At 34.0% G+C, this 24,317-nt stretch overlaps 1 protein-coding gene across 1 annotated transcript; it reads left to right on the forward strand.

Annotated features, from left to right (window-relative positions):
* Positions 1-3,322: 3,322 nt before the first annotated feature.
* Positions 3,323-23,671, forward strand: LOC125472857 (polyphenol oxidase II, chloroplastic-like). Its single transcript, XM_048574811.1, has 6 exons — positions 3,323-3,621; positions 3,715-4,003; positions 22,848-23,029; positions 23,187-23,266; positions 23,380-23,450; positions 23,540-23,671. Exons 1-6 carry the CDS (start codon positions 3,323-3,325, stop codon positions 23,669-23,671), a joined length of 1,053 nt encoding a protein of 350 aa, XP_048430768.1.
* The last annotated feature ends 646 nt before the right edge of the window (positions 23,672-24,317 follow it).

Below are 24,317 nucleotides of genomic sequence, written 5' to 3' on the forward strand. Positions count from 1 at the left end.
TATATACTTGTGGTTTTTCCCAAAAAATGAAATGGAATGTTTATATGTTTTAAATGCCATGCATAGCGTTTGCCTATTTATTTTTGCATTAGTAGTTGCATATATGTATGTTTAGTACTGCGGACACGCAGGTAAGTGCCAGGTAAGTTTATGGTTTATGATTATGAATTAGTGGTTATGTGAGATGCATAGAGAGCTCATAACCTGCACCCCCGGTGTTAGTGCTCCCGCCTAGAGTAGGGCACAGTCCTTCACGTGATGTTCACCTCCCGCACAACACACTCATCTTAGATCCAAGTTAAGTGCACAGTCTTGTCGTACAAACCACTATAAGTGGTTTCGACTCGTAGGTGACCCGCGATTATTCACCTAGTCTTCACGTGATTATAGCACTTGAGCGTATTTATTTACACCCAGTCCTGTCGTACAAACCACTTTAGGTGGTTCCGACTCGTGTGCAGGTATAGTTAGTGAGTTAGGGATTTGAGCTCTAAATTCAGTCGTACAGGTCACGTTAGGTAACTCTGGTTGGCATGTTACTTGCATTGATTGACATTACCTGAGTTACTTACATTTTATATGGAGGCATTCGACATGGCATATTTCTGAACATCCTTTTGATATATGTGTATATTCTATTTTCTGGGAAACTATATAGGTTTTATGGCGAGGGGTTAGAACTTTTGATAATGAAATGATTTTGAAAAGCTTTGTTTTTGCCCACTCATACTTTCTGTTTTACGCCCCTCCAGGTTTTAGTTAGAAGCAGCTTTGGTGGTTCACGAGGACTTGACGGTGGTTCTGACAGAACATCACAAATGTAGGATCACCTTTGGGTGTTGTGTAATTAGTATTCGTTCTTCTAGACTGCACTTAGGCTTTCTGTGCTCTGATTATGTTTATCACACTTAGTCTCACACTAATGTATTACCTTAATTAGTTTATTTAGTAGTTTGGTTTTTATGTATTCGTACTTTTATTATTATCTTTTGCTTTCGCACTGTGCACATAGCTACGTGACCCTCACGTGATGGCCAGCACGCCTTGATTCCGATTGGGGTGTGTCAAATGTTGTTTGTTTTTTTTTTTTTTTTTTTTTTTCATGGAAATCCCTTGAATGTTGTTAATTAAAGCAATGTTGAAATGAAAAGGACAACGAAGCAGATTGTTTTAAATGCTAAACTTCAATCAACAATTTTAAATTTAAAAAATAAAAAAATGATACAGAAATATAATAAATACTAAAATGCTGAAGTATACAAAGTCGAAGGACTTTGATCAAAAATTAAAAAGTAATATGGTTTCAATCTAATAATTGAGCTGACGAGGGACCACAACCAAAGTGACCCTCCTCTTTCTTCTATTCCATTGATTAAAATCTTATTTCTTCGTAATTTTTTATCAAGGTCCTTATGTTTTAATGAATGTCGTTATTTCAATAATAAAAGTTTGCAAATCAACATAATTAAATTAAATTTCCAAAATATTCATTTAGTCTTAGAAACATTACATTAAGTATATTTGTATTTATGGCTAAACTTTGTATCATATATTTCTAATTTTAGTTTGTATCCAATTTTAATTTGTAACCCTTGTTTTCAACTTTGTACTAATTTTCTTTTTAGTTTGAATTTGTACCCATGTATTAATTTCTTTTTCTGCTCATATATTTTTAAAATTTCATTTGTACTCATATTTTTTAAATTATTTGAACCCTAATTTAGTTATAATGTACCCATTCTTTCTTTATTAATGTACCACTTTGTTATATGTCAAATGTGCCAAATTTTTTTGCAAACTTTCATATGTAAAATGTACAAATTTTTTAACAATATAAATACATTCTTTTGCCATTTTTTATTTCATATTGTTACATTATTTTTATCCATTTATTCAATCAAAAAGTTTTAATTTTTTTATTGTACCCATTTATATTATGTACCCCATAATTATTTTTTTAACAACCCCATAACTATTTTTTTTTAACAACCCCATAACTTTTTTTTTCAACAACCCTATAACTATTTATGTGGCCATAATATATTTTTTTATAATATTATGTACCTATATATATAAGTGGGTTTTCTTTTGCTAAATTATGTACTCATATATATTAATAGGCCACTATTTTTATTCCTATCATGTATCCATATTACTTTATATTTGTTTGCCATCGAATGTATCCATATGCATTTTGGGGTACATTACATTATAGGTTATTTACATTTTTTTTTAACATTATGGGTACAATCGTTTGACATTTATTATTTCTTATATTGTTACATACGTTTTTATCCATTTATTCTATCAAAAAAATTTAATATTTTCTTTTTATTATAACCGTTTTTAATTTGTATGCCATATAAATATGAGATTTTAAATCCCATAACATGTCAAGTAATTAATATAAAACATATGGAAATACACACTTGTAGTAATGATGAGGTGTACAAAGTCAAGGGACTTTGATAAAAAATTAAATACCATTAAGGTTTTAGTTAAAGAGTGTTAGTGGCTAGAGACCGGAACCAAAATCTCCCGTATTTTTTATTATTAGTCTTATTTATTTTATACATGCCAACATTTTACAGGTTACTTGGAGATTTGACCACAACAATTAGAAATGTTCACATATATAAGTTGTAACAGCTATTAACAATTAGAAATTTGTTTAAATTTTATGCTTATGTGAGATTGTAACTAATAAATCATTTGCCAACAAGAGATTTATTTAATTGAAACTTAGTCCCAGTTGATCAAATGAAAATTTTATGTTTACAAAAATTCTGTCTTTTGATTGAATTAGAATATACACTACTACAAAACCACTTATTAGTATTGTTATGATAACCAACAAGAAACTTATATTACTGTCGGATATTAAGCAAAATCCGACAGAAAATGGATGTAGTGGCGGATATAAAAAGCGACAGAATTGTCTGCGTTAGGAAATGAATTTTTCGACAGAAAATACTATAAAACTGACAGAAATTGTGTCAGATATAACCGATAGAGAATATATTAATAATGAATAAATAAGAGCATTATTTGTCGGATAAAACCAACAGAAAATACTATAAAACCGACAAAACTTGTGTCGGTTATAACCAACAGAGAATTTATTAATAATGAATAAATAAGAGCATTCTCTGTCGGATAAAATCGACAGAAAATATCTTAATAATAAAAAAAATATATAAACCAAGACGATGGGAAACTTTCATTAGTTGAAAAAGGTAAGCATCGATCTCCATGCAAAGCAAGAAAGAGCGATGATGAACATGGTATTAACCAAGACGATGGAAAACTGGACAACAGAAACATGCTGATTGGTCTTGGAGCTGGAGGGCTGTACGGGGCCACCGGTCTTGGCCTTGGGATCAACCCATTCGCCACCGCTCTTCCGATTCCCACTCCTGACCTATGCGTCCCGACCACGGAGGATTTGATTGGACTTCATTGTTGTCCACCACCGTCTACTGAAATCATCAAATTCAAGCTACCAGACAAAGTCACAAATTCACTCCGCACCAGGCCAACGGCACATAAAGTCGATGAAATATTTAAAAAACTACAGAACGGCCATCGACCGGATGAAGAACCTCCCCGAGGACGACCCACGTAAGTTCTGAAACCAAGCTAAAGTTCACTGCAATTACTTGTTAGCAGTGAAAAGTATTTTAAAAACTACAAAACTGCATATTACTATGTTAGCTGTGATAAAAATGGCAAGGAGAAAGTTCACTGCAATGAAATACAAGTTCACTCCTCGTGGCTCTTCTACCCCTTCCACCGCTGGTACCTCTACTTTTACGAGAGAATCCTTGCCAAGCTCATTGAGGAGATCGGTCCAAATTTTCCTTTGCCTTTCTGGAACTGGGACGGTAAAGATGGCATGTACTTGCCTTCCATTTTCGAGGACGACCGCAGTAGACCACTACCGAAACGCCAATCACCGGAAGCCGGGATTTGTGTTGCACCGGCGCAAGAAAGAGATGGAGGGGTTTTATTTTGGAAAATTTTCATTACTGTCGGTTAAAACCGACATAAACATTTTTTAAAATAAAAACCAACATAAAGTTTTCATTATTGTCAGTTATAACCGATAGAAAAAAAAAAATGACAGCAAATATCCCCAAAATTCCTTTTCAAAATTTTAAATTCGCTCCCAAAATTTTAAATTCCCCCACCCCCTCCCCAAAAAATTTTGTTACAATTTAAAAAAATAAAATAATAATTGTTTGGTTTAATAAATAAATAAATAATATGTATTTAAATAAAATACGTTTTTAAAAATTAAATAAATAATTGTTTGGTTTAATAAATAATAACCCATGTAAAATATGCGATAAAGAAACAAAAAGATAATTGTACAATGAAAATGTCATCACACAAACTAAATATTGTCTAATCAATACATGAAAAACATAAATAAAAATTTAGCACAAATTACTTTTCCCAGTTCAAAATTTAGGCAAATTTAATGGAAATATGCATTCTATGAAACTAGTTTCAATGATCTAACCGTCAAACTTGTTTGTAGATACTCCAAGATCGCATACGTAAAAATAGCAAAAAAAAAAAAAAAATTCAAAGATTAGGTAACGGAACAAAAGTTTTCAACGGTTTAGCTCTGGTTTTGAAGATTTTTTTACAGTTACACTCCTCGACCCTATAAGAATGCAATGAACGAATTCGATCTTCAATTTAAAATATTAACACTAGTGGACATCAAAAATCTAATTTTATACTTAATGGAAGTATAATATTAACTCTAAGTGTTTGTTTAATCTACTGTTTTAACGTGATATGCATTTTACGAAATTTTTTTCAACGATCCAACCATCAAACTTATTTGTACACACTACACACTCCAAGATTGCATACGTAAAAAATCGTAAAAAACAAACATTCAGAGATTTCATAATGGAACAAAAGTTTTTTACGGTTATAAATGAAAAATCATAATTTAACGGTTATTTTAGTCCCGATTTTAATGATTTTTTACAACTACACTTCTCGACCCTATAAGAATGCAATGAATAAATTTGATCTTCAATTTAAAATATTTATACTAGTGGATACCACAAAATCTTATTTTATACTTAATGAAAGTATAACATTAACTCTTAAGTATTTATTTAATCTATCGTTTTGACGCGATACACATTCTACGAAGCTTTTTTCAATAATCTAACTATCAAACTTGTTTGTACACACTCCAACATTGCATAAGTAAAAAATCACAAAAAACAAACATCTAGAGATTAGGTAACAGAACAAAAGTTTCCGACAGTTATAAACGAAAAATCACTATTTAACAGTTATTTTAGCTCCGGTTTTGATGATTTTTTTACAGCTACACTCCTCGACCCTATAAGAATGCAATGAACGAATTCAATCTTCAATTTAAAATATTAACACTAGTGGATACCACAAAATCTAATTTTATACTTAATGGAAATATAATATTAACTCTAAGTGTTTGTTTAATCTACCGTTTTGACGCGATATGCATTCTACGAAATTTTTTTCAACGATCTAACCATCAAACTTATTTGTACATACTCGAAGAATGTATACATAAAAAATCGTAAAAAACAAACACTCAGAGATTACATAACGGAACAAAAGTTTTCGACAGTTATAAATGAAAAATCACAATTTAACGGTTATTTTAGCCCCGATTTTAATGATTTTTACAACTACACTTCTCAACCCTATAAGAATGCAATGAATAAATTTGATCTTCAATTTAAAATATTTACACTAGTGGATACCACAAAATCTTATTTTATACTTAATGGAAGTATAACATTAACTCTTAAGTGTTTATTTAATCTACCGTTTTGACGCGATACACATTCTATGAAACTTTTTTCAATGATCTAACCGTTAAACTTGTTTGTACACACTCCAACATCGCATACGTAAAAAATCACAAAAAACAAACATTCAGAGATTAGGTAACAAAACAAAAGTTTTCGACGGTTATAAACGAAAAATCACAATTTAACGGTTATTTTATAGTTACACTCCTCGACCCTATAAGAATGCATTGAATGAATTCGATCTTCAATTTAAAATATTTACACTAGTGGATACCACAAAATGTTATTTTATACTTGATGAGGAAGTATAACATTGACTCTAAGTGTTTGTTTAATCTATTGTTTTGATACGATACGCATTCTACGAAACGTTTTTCAACAATCCAACAGTCAAACTTGTTTGTACACATTCCGAGATCGCATACGTAAAAAATCGCAAGAAACAAACATTCAGATATTAGGTAACGGAACAAAAAAAATTTATGGTTATAAACGAAAAATCACAATTTAACAGTTATTTTATCTCCGATTTTGATGATTTTTTACAGCTACACTCCTCAACCCTATAAGAATGTAATGAATGAAAGCGATCTTCAATTTAAAATATTTACACTAGTAGATAAATCTTATTTTATACTTAATGGAAGTATAACATTAACTCTTAAGTGTTTGTTAAATCTATCAATTTGATAGGATATGCATTCTACGAAACTAGTTACAATGATCCAACCATCAAATATGTTTGTATATACTCTAAGATAGCATGTGTAAAAAATCACAAAAAAAAAAAAAAAAAAAAAAAAAAAAAAAAAAACATTCAGAAATTATGTAACAGATGAGTGAAAAAAAAAAAACATTCAGAGATTATGTAACGGGACCATGAGTGAAAAAAAAACATTCGGAGATTATTCTGGTGGCCACCCAAAATTTCATTTTGTTCGTGTCGGTTATATCCAATAGGGCCATGAGTGAAAAAAAAATTGAAACATGTGTTTATTTATTTATTTTTAATCAATATAACATTTTAAAATAATAAAATAGTCAATTTTTGTCGGCTATAACTGCCAGAATACTAAAATAATAACCACCAAAAACCAAAATAATAAAATAGTCGATTTCTATCGATTATAACCGCCACCATTAACTTAAAAACCGCCGGAATATTTTAAAAATATATATATTTTTTTAAAAGAATTAAAAAATACTGGCGGTTATAATAATTTTATGGCGGTTGCATCCGACACTAAATATCTGCTAGGAATTTATGTCGGCTATAACCGACAGGATTTCATTGTTATCTAACACTAACTGAATGATGTGTTAGATATCTTTTATCCGGCATAATGGCTTATTAAACCACCACCATCATCGACACCTAAAGCTAATATTGTAGCAGTGATATGAGATGTTTAAATTTAAAACTCTTGAGAAATAGACATTTTTTTATTGATGTGGTGGAATAGGCTTAAACAAACTTAATTTGATTTCAATGGTGGCATTGGTCAAATTAAATCAAACTAAACCGTTGAAAGTTGGTTGTTCGGTTATACTTTTTGTGTCAAACACTAGTAGGAAAAGCCATTTGCTTGACAGATGTTTGGGCAATAAAGCAAAATTCGTTGAAAATTCGTTGCACAAGTGTGTTTTGCACAATAAAACAATAACTTCATCACGTAAGAATGGTGCTACTTTGCACGATGCACACCTTTGTTGCACAATACTGTATGCATGACGAAAAACAAAAAATTCATCGTGCAAAGTTAGTAAGAAAACTGCGGGTAATTTTTTTTTTGGACCGAAACAAAATGCGCGACGTTCCTGCGGAAACCTTGCGCGATAAAGGCTTCGTCGTGCAAAGTTTGTCCAGGTTTTGAGTCAGAGTATTAAGTGCATGCGAATCAAAGGAATGACGAAGTTTTTCCCGTAAAAACCTTGCGCGACATAGGCTTCTTCGCGCAAAGTCCACTCAGTTTTTGAGTCAGAGCATTCAGTGCATGTGAATAAGAGGAATCAATACCGTATTTAGTGCAGATGTTTGCGCGACAAAGGCTTCGTTGCGCAAAGTCCCTAACCTTCTAATAAATATGTGTTTCTGCTTTCCTTATTCTTCACAATTCGTTTTAGAAATGCTTTACTATTTTGCAGATTATAATCAATTTGTTCTTTGATTCTTGGTACGATGGTTGACTATGGTGCGAGTTCATAAAATATAATGGATGGCGAAGGTTCCAGAAAAGGCTTGCATTGTAAATTTTGCGGATTGTATAAAGTTTATATTTAGCTTCAGTATTATGAATATATATTTTGTTAATAGACAAGAAGGAAAGAGCTACGGTATCGGTCCGACACACTAATGGTGGGAGCCATTACTGAATCACTTTTGACGAATTAATAGGGGTTATGAAGTCAGATATGCGCACCAGGTTTTGGTCCAATGCTAGAGTATTGGTGCATGACAAATGTGGTGTGGATTAAGAGTCTTGGAGAGCCATCTCTGAGGAGCTGAAGATGCACTTGATCGATGAGTGATAGGAGCATATTCATGCGACTTAATTAGCTTGTTCTCATGCATTTATGTTGTGTTTACTTAGTTATTTTAGTGTTAAGGCCACCATTGTGTATTTTCAGATTATAAGGTCAAAGTGTGCAAGAAGATGCAAATTGAAGTATTTTGGAGCGAAAGAGGAATGAATGAGTTGAAGACTTGAAGAAACGACGAATTCCTATTCCAACGATGAATTCCTACCAAAACGAGGAATCCTACTCAAACAAGGTTTCCTATTTGAAGTAGGAAAGTTAACCCTAGGTTTCCCGTTTTGGTAACCTTTCCTAAACTTAAACGTCCGAATTTTCTAGCCACTTTGAAGGCCTTGTATGCACTTTAGGACACAAAACAATGGCCCTAGCCCACTTTAAAGCCCAAGCCGCACCTATTAACCATTTTTCCCTTTAATTCCTGATTTAATTCCCTAATTCTATTCAGCCATATATTCAGCCACACACATTTCAACCGCAACTTCCATCCAAAAATAAACCCTAAGCCTTCTAGTTCTAATCTCAGCCGTTCCCTTTAATTAAACCCTAGAGCCTTTTCATTCATTCATATATATTCTATTTTTCAGCCATTCACCCTAGGTTTTAATCCGCAGCCACCATCCCATTTATTTTCTTACCTTTGCCGTGCATTCCATAATCATGCACCCTAATTCTCATTAAGCCGTCACTCCACACCACCACCCTAATTCACTCCCTAAGCCGTAGCTGCCATTCATCATTTTTACCCTAATTTCCCACTTTTGTCGTGCATCCCATCACCCAAAAAAAAAAAAAAACCAAAAAGCCGTAGCCACAAAATCCCATTTTTTTCTGAACAGCCGCAACTTTTTCCACTCCAGTGGAGCCACCTTCCATACCTTCACACACCATCTTCCAACCTTGCCGCACCACCCAACTTCCCTAAATCCATCCCTAACCCAGAAAACCATCCAGAAATTCCCTAAACACTCTCTGCCGCAGCAAGGAGAAGAGGAAAGAGGAGCTTCGACGCGCAGAAATTCAAGTGGATTCGTTGTGCGTTCTAGGTGTAATCAATCCTTTGTGCTTTATGTTTAAATTCAATTGTATTTCTCTTTTTGTGAACATGAGAGGCTAAACCCCTATTTAGCTAGGGGGTGATTCGAAACCATGTTTATGCTTGCAATATGAATTGATTACTTTTGGTTGGAATTTCATGAATGGTGAATTCAATTTGTTTAACTGCTTGATCGATAACTTATTTATGTATGTTGATTGAGAGTGCACGCTTAATTTTCATGCATGAATATGACGCTAGAATATAATTGAATTTCACCTAATAGTTATGAACTTATTTTCACAAGTAGTGGAGGTTGCTTATAAACAATCGCGTCAAATGAATTCTTGGCACTAGTTTCATTCTCATCATAGTAACGAATGCCTCGTCAATACTTATAGTTTTCATGATGCTTAATGATCTTTGATTGTATCTTTATTGTGCTTTTCACGTAAAGGACTTTTGGAGAATGTTTTGAATTGCGTTGCGCTAACCCATCCAATTCATTAACTTAAGGAAAACTTGACGGTTAATTTAAGCGGACCTAATTAACCAGGGGTGTTGAGTTTCATAATTTATCGAAAGAGCAACTGAAAATCAAATTGTATGCAAGTGTGACATGTGTGGAGAAGAACCTTCTAGCTAGCATTCATCCATATTTTCATCACATTCATATTTACATTCTGCCCTTAATTACAATCTGTGCATTTATTTTAATTTTGTCAAAACCTCAATCCCCCTTTACTTTAGTGTCCAATTTAGTTAGAAAGTATCTTAGTTTGTGTTTATAAGTGTTTTGCATTCTTTGAGTCTTTTGATTTGTTTTAGTGTTTTATTGTTTAGTTTTGCATACTTTGAGTCTAGTTTAGTGTTTTAAACTTTATTTTACGTTTTTGAGTCAGTTTCCAAGTGATTTTGCAATCCCTCCTAATCCCCGGTTAAGAACGATCCCTACTTATACATATACTACAATTGTCACAAGAGGGTTTTAATTTATGTGCTTATTTAGTTTGCATCAATGAGTTAGCTGTACATGTTAAGTTATTAGTTAAATAATAATTATGTTTGTTAAATTTAATATAATAGTCAGATTTTATTTTATTAATTTTTGCATGACAACCTAATTAGGACAAAAGTAACCCAAATCTGATGAAGTGCATCGACAACATCCTCAAGTCTCATTTTCGGGAGTGGAAGTTTGATAATCAACGTGCTGCAGAACTACATCGAGAACTAGAACCACCAGTGGAGGAATAGGATAGAGTTTTTTTAAATAATTTTATTGCCTATTTAATAATGAGATCTGAATTAGAAGTTTTTTACTATGAACGGTTTAATTAAATATGCACTTAACGTTTATTTTCAATAAAATTAATGCATTTTAATAAAGGGAATTGTTATTGGCGCTCCAAAATTCTCATTTTACACTCCAAACTTTCTATATTTAGAAAGAAAAATATACTTGTGAGAAATGTAGAATAGGATTTTTGGAGCGCCAATAACACTTCCCTTAATAAATATTTATGTTAATTAATTATGTATTAATGGTTTAATGAAATAAGTTCTTGATTTATTAAGTATTTATGTGGTTTGAAAAAATTAAAAACTAAATGGAAAAATTCAATTTTTTTTCACAAAACGAAGTTAAAAAAAAATAAAAATGTAATGCGCGATGTAAAAACACGGCAAAGCATAGTTGGATGGCATCAAAAGTGGAAGCACCATGTTTTGCGTGACGGTGCTTTTGTCGCGCAAAGTCTTTTCACTTTATTGAATTTAACCAGAATGCGGGAAGGCATAAGTTGCAAAACAATTGCAGCAACTGCCTTCCTCCTGAAATTTCCAGCCAATTCTATCTATGTTGTCGTTAATCTCGGAGGTATATTTCTCAAATAACTTATTTAATTTCCATTCATTTAAATTGTTTTGTTTGTAGTTTATAATTGTTGTGAGTTTATGTATTTGTATACAAACATTTTTGTATGGATGTACAAAATATGGTTTGCAATGTTCATATGAGCTTAGTTTCTTGTTTGAGAATTAGTTGGATTTCGCGAATGGATGCGAAAGCATGACTGCAGTCCAATTAATTCTTGAATTGTCCTAAAATTTTGAACAATTTGAGAATGCACAGTTACACGTTGTATTTTTGCAGTTCACGCATTAAAGTTTGAACGTGGGAAGTTGGTAGCATGTCTTTGCGTTCTTCGGGTGCATCATAGTTTTTTGTATTTACGTTATGCACTTGAAGAACTGCAATGTATTTACGTTTGCGTTCTTCGAGTGCATCGTAATTTTTCCACGATCAAACTTTAATGTGTTGCAACCGTAAATTACAGCACGTAACTGTGCATTCTCGAATGAGATAGGACCCATACCGGAGGCATAAGGTGGCATGTCATAATTGAAGTTGTTGTAACCCTTGTAAATTTTTTATGTTTGCAAGTGATATAGACAAACAGTGGATATGTAATCCTAATAGATGTGCTGATGATTATTTGGATGGAATAAATTAGTTCATTGATATTGCAATTGCAAACAACCGGGGTTCAACTCAAATTTGGTGTCCTTGTAGAAAGTGTAACAACTCAATGATTGAATATTTTGAAACTGTTTGATACCATTTAGTCAGAAATTGGATGATGGAGACCTATACTACGTGGAATCATCATGGAGAACAAATACAACATGCTTCATCCTCACACATTACCCTAGCAATGGAGACAGTTGAATCTGTTGTGGACCCAAATGAACAAATTACGGACATTAACAATGATGCTTTTCCAAACGCTAGTTCAAATACGAATGAGGAAGTAAAAGATGACGTCCTTCCCACCATGGACAGTGAAGCATTTGAAAAATATGAAAAACTATTAAAAAGTGCCAAGTAAGAATTATACCCTGGTTGTGAAGGATTTTCAATGCTACGGCTATTGTTGAGTTGATGCATGGCAAAATAAAATTTTGTATGTCGAACCATTGTTTTGATTACTTTTTGGGGGTTTTTCAAGATGGTGCTTCCGAAAGACAATTGCCTGCCTAAAAATCATAAAAGTGCAAAGAAGGTGCTTCCGAAGGACAATTGCCTACCTAAAAATCATAACAGTATCATAAAAGTGCAAAGAAGGTGCTGAATGGTCTTGGATTGGGATATGAAAAAATACACGCGTGTAAAAATAATTGCATTTTGTTCTACAAAGAGAATAAAGTGTTGGATATATGCCCTATATGTAATGAGTCACGATTTAAAATGACCTCTTAGAATAGAACAATGAAGATTCCAAAAAAACTTATGCGTTATCTCCCATTAAAGCCTAGGTTGCAACCATTGTATATGTCGACGCACACTGTAAACGACACAAGGTGGCATAAGGATAGACGAGTGGATGACGATGATATGAGACATCTTGCAGATGGAAAGACATGGAAAGAGTTTGATTGGTTGTACCTCGATTTTGCACATGAGCCCCGAATCGTTAGATTAGGACTAGCGACAGACAGGTTTTATCCGTTCAAGGTTTTAAACCAAAACAATAGCACTTGGCCAATCATTGCAATTTCGTATAATTTGCCACCTTGGAAGTGCATGAAAAAAGAATATATGATGATGACATTGTTGATAACTGAAGATCCGAACACGTCTATTGATGTTTATTTATAATACTTGGTCGACGAACTCAAAGAATTATGGGAAAACAGTGTTCCCACGTACGATAAATCTACCAAGAAGATGTTCACTTTGCAAGCAGCAGTGATGTGGACTATAAATGATTTTTCAACGTACGCTATGATGTTTGGGTGAAGCACTAAGGGTTATTATGCATGCCCAGTTTGCAAAGAGAACATAACGTCTGATTGGCACGCGGGAAAAGTTTGTTACCTAAGGCATCATAGATGGTTGCCATGGGACCACGAGTGGCGTCAGAACGAGATAGCCTTCTTCAATGGCATAGAGATTTGGCCAGGTTCTAAAGAATGGTTTGGAGATGAAATTTTGTCTCAGGTGAATCGTTTGGATTTTGCTCATTTGGGGAAATTTGTAAATTGGACAAGACCAGACACACATCTGAACTGGACACACAAGACAAGGTTGTTCGAGCTCCCGTCCTGGTTGAAATTAAAATTGAGACACAACATTGATGTAATGCATGTTGAGAAAAATATGTTTCATACACTGGTCAGAACTATACTAGACATCAAAGGAAAAACAAAGGACACAATAAAAGCTAGGATCGATCTGGAAAAAAGTGGGCATTAGGCCAGGTTTATGAATGACGAGGGATGAGGGACAAAGACATAGCCAGAAAGAAGCTTGCATCGTTTTCGGTGAAATCGAATAAGAGGAAAAAGTTTTTGTAGTTTTTATCTTCTGTACAGTTTTCGGATGGGTATGCTTTAAACATCAGCCATTGCGCAAACATGGATGGAGGCAAATTTTCAGGGCTCAAGAGTTATGATTGTCATATGATACTTCAATGCCTTCTCCTAGTGAGAATTCAACACCTCTTGCCTGAAGATGTGGTGAACCCAATTATGTTGTTGGCGAGATATTTTTCTCAATTAACTGCAAGATCTTTGCACAAGTCTGATGTTAAATAGTTGCGCGACGATATTATTGAAGTGTTATGCAAGTTTGAACAAATATTTCCTCCAGCTTTCTTCACAAGCATGATCCACATCATGATTCACTTGCCGGAGAAAGCACTTCTAGCCGGACCCGTCAACTATTGATGGATGTATCCGATAGAAAAGTATTTAATCGCCATAAATACTTTAGTTCGTGATGTATGTACGATTTGACTAATTTTACATGTTATTTTGTTTATTGATGCAGACTACTGGGTGAATTAAAAAATAGTGTATAGAATAGGGCAGAACCTAAAAGATCAACCGTGGAGGCATAGGTTACATTTGAGTCGCTTACATTTTGTGCAATGTACCTACAAGACGTTGGGACTACATTCAAACGATAACAATGGAATAACAATGGTGGTTTAAGAAGTGAAATACTTTTTGTTTTTGCCCAAATTGCATAACCCTTTGGCGAACCAATTAGAGGGGAGTCGTTTAACAAAATGGACATGGAGGTAGCACATTGGTTTGTACTTAACAATTGTGATGAGACAATTACCTACCTAGATGAGCATGAAGAGTTGATGAAGTGGGAACATCATTCACATTTATATGCCAAGAAGTATCGTGATTTGTTTCCTCGTTGGTTTCGTGACGATGTAAGTTGTTTGTATTTTGGGCTATTTGTATAATTGTAAATGGTAAACTAACATGTCAACTTTTATCATTAATTTTAGGTGAAGAAATTGAAGGACATGAATTAACCCACTTACATTGAAGAATTGTACAAATTGGCTATTGGGCCCCTAAGCGCAGAATTGTACTTTGGTTGTCATTTAAATGGCATCAAGTTTTTGGCAGCTAATCACGATGACAAGCTGTGTACGGAAAATAGTGAGGTACATGTCCGGAGTGCAGGCGACATGGCAGACATTAATTTCTATAGAAACTTGCAAGTGTTGTGCAATTGCTTTACAAAGACCGATGTCAAGTTATCCTATTTAAGTGTTGCTGGTTTGATACAAACCCACATAGGGTTGGAGGTGTTAAACGAGATGATGGTTTGCTATCGGTCAACACTAACAGATGTTGTATAACGAGAACTCCTACATTTTGGCAACGATGGCCAAATTTTTTTTCTATATAGATAACCCTAACAGCGGGAAGAGATGGAAAGTAATTTAGAAGATTGAGTAAACAGGGTTGTATGATATTTCGAACCGAGATCCTACTAACGATGATGATTACTATGACGTTGCTGACCAACAACTGGAGCCTTCTACGGAATTTGGTGTAGATACACTGCATGATATAACTATTGTACAAGAACTGTATTAGGTAACAGGAGGTCCTGAAATCAAAATACCGATCAACTCCATTATGATTGACCACGATGATGTACCGCGATACAATGCACCCGAGCGCTTGAACGACGATGTTGATGTGCCTACTATTGAGTCCATATTATACCATATATTTTACCTTTATCTTAGTATTAATATATTTGTTATTTTGGTAGAATTTTGATATTTTGTTATATATTTTCAATGTAGGATATTCGACTTCCTTTGGAGCAAAAAGTGATTAAACGAATGAATTTTGAAGTGATTCAGTGAAGGATGTTCATGAGTTTTTCAAGATGATTGTATCAAAGTTTCAAATTTTCTACCAAGCCGTTTAACCGTGGCAATGAAATAAAGGCCCAGCGCGCAGCTTTTCCAGATTGACGTTTCTAGATGTTTTAGGCATTTTGCAGGTCAAGATGGCATATTTTGAGAAAGATTCCTTCTGAGGATTTGTAGGGGACGTCTCCAGGTTTCAAAAAAGACTTTTGGGACCAAATTGGAGTTGATTTCGTCAGTCAAAAGTCTAATTTTCTGAGAAGTCCGAATTTCAATTTAAATAGGAAACCTTTTATTTTCTATTTTATTATTTTATTATGTTTCCTAGTTTTATTCTAAGAATTTTTAGGGTTTTATTTTGTAGTAGTATAAATAAGACTTTTAGCCGTTAGGGTTAGAAGGGCAGGAGAGGAGGAAACGCATGCACAAGCCTTTGACAATTCAAGTTTATTTTCTAGGTGTTTTCTATCCTTGTTGTTAATAATATTTTATTATGATTGTTCGTAACTAGTTGTTTTGCTAGGGCGAAGCCACAACCCTTAGCATGAATATGTGATTTTTGCTTATGAATGGATGCATGCTTGCTTCACCATGATTAAACTATCTAGTTGTCTTAGTGATTCGCAACCATTAAGGCTTTTAGACAAGTAATTTGATGCAATTTTTGTTGGACCATCACCCTGAAATTGAGGAGGGTTTCTTGTGATTAGTAATTGTAAGTTCACTTAAAGCGAACATCACGCTCTTAAGGGTTGCATGGTTTTTCAAAGGGTTTTCATAAAGCTTAATGAGTCTTGCATGTTTATATTTGATCTGAACATCATAGATGGATTGCATGCTAGATATATGTTTTCGCTTGAACATCACGAGGAAAATATGTATTAGGAAAGCCTAACCTTCAAAGCATATATGTAGAAATTCATAAGTAATTGGTAAAATTGTATAGGATTGTTAAGGGGACGGCGGAACCCTAGGCTTTTACAATTTGGTTTTCAAACGTTTTCTTTACTTTGCTAATTTCTTTAACCTTTTTAATTAAATTCCTTTTTATTATTTTTAAATTCAGAATCAACCTTTTCCAATCTTTGTTTTCAAATAATTAATTAACATTTGGTATTTACATAAATTTATTTATTTAATCCCTGTGGAAAACGACCTTACTTGAGCCGTTTATACTACAACAACCTTATACTCTTGCAAGTATTTTCAGTGATTTTGACCCTATTTGTGCAGGTACTAAAAATCCTATCACCTTCAGACGAGGAGGAATGAGAATCTGAATCTGACGAAAGTGATGATATTTATTCTAGTTTAGACAAGGATTACTGAAAACTTGTGATGCAAATGTAATGATATTTATTGAATGGTATCTATTTTGTATACAAACAAAAGTTTCCTTTAAAATTTGTAAAAAATTAATTAAACAAAAAAAATTAATTAAATTTACAAATATGCCCAACAACATGTTGGAAATTTTTGTCACGCAAATATTTAAAAATTCGTTTTTTATTTAAAAAATGGACGCGCGACGAAAATTAGAACACCCTCATCGTGCAAACATATAAAAAATTGATTTTTTTGACGAAAATTGGGCGCTTTTTTATTTTGGTGAAAATTAGAACACTCTTCTCTCTTTCTCTCTCCTTCTGCGCGACGAAAATTAGAACACCCTCATCGTGCAAACATATAAAAAATTGATTTTTTTGACGAAAATTGGGCGCTTTTTTATTTTGTTGAAAATTAGAACACTTTTCTCTTTTTCTCTCTCTCCTTCTCTGCAAAGCTCATAGACTTTATCTCACTCTCATTCTCTACGAAGCTCACTCTTCTCTCTCTCTCTCTCTCTCTCAATCTCACTCTCCTCTCTCTTTCTAGATTCTCTCCATCTCTCGCTCTCATCACTCACTGTCTCAATCTCTCCCTCTCTCGTTCTCTCTTTGTTTCTCCGTCTCTCTGTCACTCTCTCTTCCGCACTTGATATCCGTCGCCGCACTCCGATGCCACACCATCTCATCGCTGCCTCAACATTGCTAGGTAAGCACCCAGTATCCCTTAATTCACTCTCCCTTAATTCAATTATTTATTAGTGCAGTTTTTCATTTTTTTCTGTTGAATTGTTTTAATTAGAACAATTAGGGATTTAGGGTTCGAATTGGGAATCTCGGGTTAGGGTTTTCAAATTGAGAATATTGGGTTATGGTTTTCGAATTGAGAATATTAGGTTGGTTTTTGAATTGGAAATCTGGGGTTTGTATTTTTTATTTTTTATTTTTTCCATTTTTTTGGTTATAAACAAAACTGGGTATCGAATTGGGAATCAAATAGGGGTTTTGAATTGGGATTACCTAATGTGAAGGAGAGGAAGTCCCAACAAATTCCATTAATAAAACTGGTTACTATACATTAAGAAATTTGTAAATTTTGCTTTGAATACTACTATCATAAATCAAACTCATTAAGAAAACACAACATTATTACGTCTCGGGCTTAAGCCCTTCCCCCTCCCTCTCATCTAGGTTGGAGTAGTTACACAAAAAATAAAATAAAAAAAGTTTTACTACAGTATAATTATTAAATGATTCCTTACTTCCCATTTTTATGCAGTATTTTTTTATCATAGGTTTAATTTGGTTTCTTCTTTATTGGACATGCTCATCATGTTTCACAACTTGCCAATGCTGTAGTGATCCTTTTAAGCTTTACCTTTATCTTGCCCGCTAAGGCACCAAAATATTTGATTTTTTTGTCATACTGCAGTGTATGGAATCATGCTACTACTCATAGTCTTAAGCATATTTCTTTTTTTCACTATTTGGATTTAGAATCTTAACTTTATTATTCTCTGTCTCTATCATTCAAGTAATATATGTTTTGTTATGTTTAAGTTACGTAATTTGGGGCTTTACAGAATTGGATATTTGGTATACTGAAAAGTGGACTAGCATTCAACAACTTTGGAATATAATGTTGTACACTCTACGCATGGATGCTTTTTTCTTGTTAATCAGGACGTGGTGAAGGAAAACTTTTACATGTTTATTGTATTGTGAATTTGTGATTTGAGTTTCATAATGTTGTGTTTGGTAGTCAATAATTGGATTTGGATTTGGATTGAAATTTCTTATGTTTTATACCTTAGTTTGCTTCATTTGATTTTATACCACAGTTTTCAACCTCTGCAATAGTATGAATAGTTTTCTTCTATATGTAATTCTGCAATGTAGATCTTGTTATTACTATTATATGCTATTTCTCATTCCCATTCCTGATGCGAGATTTATACGCACACAAATTAAACCCTCTTTTTATCGATTGTAGTAAGTATGTAAGTAGGGATCGTTCTAGACCGGGGATTAGGAGGGATTGTTAATCCCTTGGATTTGACTCAAAAACGTAAAATAACAATATGAAACACTATACTAGACTCAAAGAATTCAAAACTAAACTTTAAAACACTAAGACAAACCAAAAGACTCAAAACAACACAAACACACTCAAATCTGCCTAAAAACCACTTTCTGGGCAGATTTGAGCACAAACACAAATTTGAACGAAATTAAGTAATAAATTGAATCACAACACTTATAAACACAAACTAAATGTATTTCTAATTAAATTGGACATTAAAGTAAAGGGGGAATTAGATTTGACGAAAATTGAAATAATGAAACAAATTAATAAACTAGACAGAATGTAAATATGGATTTGTGATAGATTAGAATGGATGGATGCTAGCCAAGGGGTTCATCTCCATACATGTTACACTTGCATAATAAAATGATTTCCAATTGCATTTCAATAAACCATGAATTCTCAACACCCCAAGTTAACCGTGATGCACTAATTAACCTTCAAATCTTCCTAACGTTATTGAATTGGATGGGTTAGCGCATACACAATTCAAAACATTCCCCACAAGTCCTCAACATGAATGCATAGAAGAGATACAAGCAAGAATCATTACGCTCTATGAAAATTATAAGTGTTGACGAGGCATTCGTTACTATGGATTGCATGAAACTTATGCCAAGAATTCGTTTAACGCGATTGTTTATAAGCAACCTCCACTACTTGTGAATATAAGTTCGTAACTATTAGGTGAAACTCACTTATATTCTAGCGTCATATTCATGCATGAAAATTAAGCGTGCACTCTCAATAAACATACATAAATAAGTTATCAATCAAACAGTTAAACAATTTGAATCCACAACTTATGAAACGCAATTAGAAGTAATCAAATCAAAATGCAAGCATAAATATATATTTCGAATCACCCCCTAGCTAAAGGGGGTTTAGTTCCTTATGCGTACAAAACAAAGAGAATCAAAGAAACACCTAAACATTCCAACAACTCAAACTTGAATTGTATAAACGTTTAGGCCATCTTCTCTTCCATTCCTCATTCGTACAAAACAAAGAGTATTGAAATTAAACATTGAAATCAAAGAAACACCTAAACATTCCAACAACTCAAACTTGAATTGTATGAACGTTTAGGCACTCTTCTCTTCCTCTTTATTGTGGCACAAGGTCTAAGGATAGTTTGATAGTGTGAATGGTTTGGGGAGTGGTGGAAATGGAAGGATGGTGTTTGGATTGTAAGGGAGACTAACGACACAAAGGGGGGAGTGTTTGTGGTATGTACAATGGATGAATTTCTGAAATGGAGGAGTGAATGAGTGTGAATGAGAATGAATGAGAATTGAGGTGTAATGGATGCTTATTTATAGGTGAAAAAGAGGGAACATGACAGCTAGGAGCTTGGTGGAAATCTGAAATGGTGATGGGAGATGCATGTGGCTGATTTATGCATGTGATTAAAAGGTGGGAATGCATGTGCTTTGAAGTGGAATGACAGCTAGGTTGAATATATTTAAAGGGAGTGCATGTGGCTTGGTTGGAATGAATGAAATGCAATCTGAAATGGGAGATGGAATGGGATGCATGGCAATTATGGTGTTTGTGTGAATGATGGCAGATTGTGTGGATGAATGATTAGGGTCTTGTAAGGGTGGAAATGCATGTGGAGTGCATGGTTGTGTTGGTTGAATTAAAGAATGGGAATGCAATCTGAAATGCATGTGAATTATGTTGGAAAGAAGGGGAAGTCACGGCAAAGGAAAGTGAATGAATGTGTGGCTGATTTGTTTGTTGCTTAAAGATGCATGTGGATGAATTATACAATGGGAAAGTATGTGATTGACAACTAGGATGAATGGTGGCTGCAATGATGAATACATGTGGCTGAAATTGGATGGGAAAGTCACGGCACAAGGTTGGAGAAATGATTATGGATGCATGTGTTGAATGATTTCTTGGTGAGGGATGTGGAGTGGCTGGAATGATGAAAGAATAAAGGGTGCATGTGGGTTAATTAATTAAGTGTATGATATGATAAGTGAATGATATGATAAGTGAATGATATGATAAGTGTATGATATGATAAGTGATAAGTGGTGATGATAAGTAATGAGTGGTGATGATAAGTAATGATATGTGGGAGTGTGGCTGAAATGAAGGAGTGGAATGTTGGAATGTTATGCACGGCTAAGGAAATTGGAAAGGTTTAAATGTCCTAAAACTAAAGGAAACAAGGTTCCAACACTTTGGTCTTCAATTAGGTCTTCAATTTCGTCCAACACTTTGGCGCCAAGCATAAGCTATCCATCCTTAGCCCAAAAGTGCTCCAAAAGTCTCCAAAATGCATCTTTTTGCTCCTTTAGCCCTTTGGACCTACAAACACACGAAAATAGCTTAAAGGACTAAAATAACTAAAGAAACATAACGTAAATGCACGAGAACAAGTCATTTAAGTCGCATGAATATGCTCCTATCAATTCCCCACCAATATATTGCTATAAACCATGCCCCAATACTCTGGAGTATGCGATGAAACCATGTTGCCTATAGCTAATACCCATATTTTTGCTAGTTTGCTATTTGTTTCCCTACACCAACCATATATGATATTGTCTCGAATACTTTGCCCTAGCTGTATATTCAAATAAGTTCACTAGATTTGGTGTTTTAGTTTGGTATTGGATCTTTTTCCCTAAAATAAATAAACTTAATTTTATCTCTGTGTGTGTGTACCCATATATATATATATATATATATATATATATATATTATATATATATATTTTATATATATATATATATATATCAAGGACAATGTTATATATTTGACCATTCTTTGTCTATTACTGATCTATTGGTGAATCGGCTAATTAGGATTCATTGCTTATGTTTTTTTATAAATATTTGATAGCTTTTATATGCAAAACAAAAACATGTTGGTGTTGGTGGATTATGTATATTATGTGCCATGTATTATACTCTAATAAATTGACTAAAAGTAGTGGAATGTAACTTTTATTTACTGTTTTTGTAGATGTCGAACTTAATTTCAAACCGCCAGGCAACTAGTAGGGTTAGTCAGACACCTACTCTAGTAGGTAGTGCTGCTGCCACCTCCCCACCTAATTTGGGCACGACATGTGTTCCTTTCGTCACGCCTTTCGGTCCAATGGTGTCTCCGGCTTCTGCGTCATTAACTTCTTCGATGACACATCCTTTACTAAGCGTCCAACAAACTCATCGACAACCCCAAAGTTCTAAAGAGGCTAAGCAGTCTGGTAAGGCTTCCTTTGTCCATGGAGAAGGGTCCCATATAGGTAATGCATCTTTCTCATAGTATTTTCAATTTAACAATTTGGAATTTAGATTATAATTGTTTTAAAGTCCCTAATTGGTATAAAGTGTTTGAATTGTTGGGTGGATGTGTTGTTTTAGTTGTTAGATTGCTTGCAGGTTTTCGGAAATGTTATATTTTAGGGGAGGTTCTGCCGAATTTTCGATAGAAAATAGAATTTGTCTGATGTTTACATTGTTTATTTTGTAGTTCAACAAAAAAAAAAAAAAAAAAAAAAAAAGAACTAGAGGCCCATGCAGACTTCTGAAGACGTCATAGACCACTCACACCACAACCAAGAAGATCACAATTACGTGGGATCCTCAACATCATGCGGCTACAACAAAGAAGCAGCACAATGCGTTGGCCAGCGACTCGGTTATCAGGAATCATTGCCTGCTCCTATGGGAGTCATGAAAAGTTGTCCCACATCAAGTCAAGCACGACATTCTTCATGAATTATCGATAACTATTTTCAACCTTAAATACTAAATTTTTATTAAAGTATACAAATATTATAAATTTTAACTACCATTTATTTGTTGAGTTTTGTAGCATCACTATGAGCTCACGAACCTTGATGTCACTCAAAACCAGTACATCAATGAGATTTGCACTGGCAGGTTCACTCAGTTGAAGAGCAACCTCCACAAGCATTATGAGAAATATGACAATCCGAAGGTCGCTCTAGCAGTTGGGTGCCCTAAAGAGTTGGTGGACCGCCGAGATGAATGGGAGTAGCTCTGCGACCATTTTCAAGACGAGAAATATCTCGTAAGTATAATATATATTTTAATAATGTTTAATCAAATTTTTTTTATTTTTAAATAATATTTTAATTTTTTCATTAATTTGTTATAATTATCTAAACTAACACGTTTTTTTATTCAACAGAAAAAAGAGAAGACAAACTCGATCAATCGAACGAAGAAGAAACTTCTTCACCGCTTCGGCTTACGACGCTTGTCTTATAGGTTGGAGGAACGACATAAGGTAGCCGTATAATTATTTTAAGTTTTGATTCTTTTTACTCTCTATTACACAATTGGTAATGTATGTGTTAATATATATTTTTTTTTTATTCAAGGGGGTCAAGGTTTCGTAAGATTGAAGGAGGTATACGTTCGGTCCAGGAATGAGCTGGCAGAGCAGCTTCATGTAAGTTATTTCAATCTTTTAATATTCAATTAGTAGTAATATTAATTACATGTATATTAAAATTAATTTGTTTGTTTTCATTTTTCTAGTCCACCATGGTGGAGAAGGGCCAGACCATTCTGGAGGAGGTGGCTTCCCAGCTTTCCCCAAAGACCCCAATCGAGGAGGTGTTTCCCCCTGAGGATGCGGGTTTTCAGATCATGACGGACACACTCGATTAGACCCTCGGTCATAGGCAAAGGAATGTTCATCGGGGGCTTGGGAAAGCCCGTATTTGAGACCCATTTGCCTTTTCATCCAGGCAGAGAATAGAAGAGGTCGAATCGCTGACATCTGAAGTGGAAGACCTAAAAAAGCAAATTGTTGCCCAGCAGTCTTAGTTTGCGGCCTAAAGCAGTTTGTTGAACCAAATCCATCCCGCCCTTCAATTTTCTGGCATTCGGTTCTTTGACGTTGAACTAACTCCATCAACAACCTCCCAGCCCCCTAACACAGCAGCAACACCACCATCAGGCAATTGTGACGTGGACAACTACATATTGTAGTTTTTTTAAAATTATTTTCAAATTTTAAAATATTTCTTTCCGTTGTATGTACACTTTAAATAATTTTTTAATTTAATATTCTTCTTTACATTTTCTGTTTTTAATTTCATTAAATTAATTTAAATTACATAAAACAATATTATCAACATTCGCTCGGAGTATCTCGTGCAGCGAACACCCATTCATCGATCTTTGTTTTGCACAATGACCACCAATTCCATCATATGACATTCATTTTGTGCGACAAAGGACTTTCCTCTGTCGTACAATGTTTGACGTCACGAGCTTTGCGTGATAGAATTTGCATGACGTCCTCTTCACC

Source organism: the organism of the source record quoted next, unplaced genomic scaffold, assembly GCF_019419815.1.
Source record: "Pyrus x bretschneideri cultivar Hongxiangsu unplaced genomic scaffold, Pyrus_bretschneideri_v1 Contig75, whole genome shotgun sequence".
Lineage (NCBI taxonomy): Eukaryota > Viridiplantae > Streptophyta > Magnoliopsida > Rosales > Rosaceae > Pyrus > Pyrus x bretschneideri.

Coding starts and splice junctions, on each gene's coding strand:
- LOC125472857 (XM_048574811.1), top strand. CDS start 3,323: ATGCTGATTGGTCTTGGAGCTGGAGGGCTGTACGGGGCCACCGGTCTT. Junction 4,004..22,847: donor CGCAAGAAAGAGATGGAGGG/GTTTTATTTTGG, acceptor TGAGTTTTGTAG/CATCACTATGAGCTCACGAA. Junction 23,030..23,186: donor GACCGCCGAGATGAATGGGA/GTAGCTCTGCGA, acceptor TTTATTCAACAG/AAAAAAGAGAAGACAAACTC.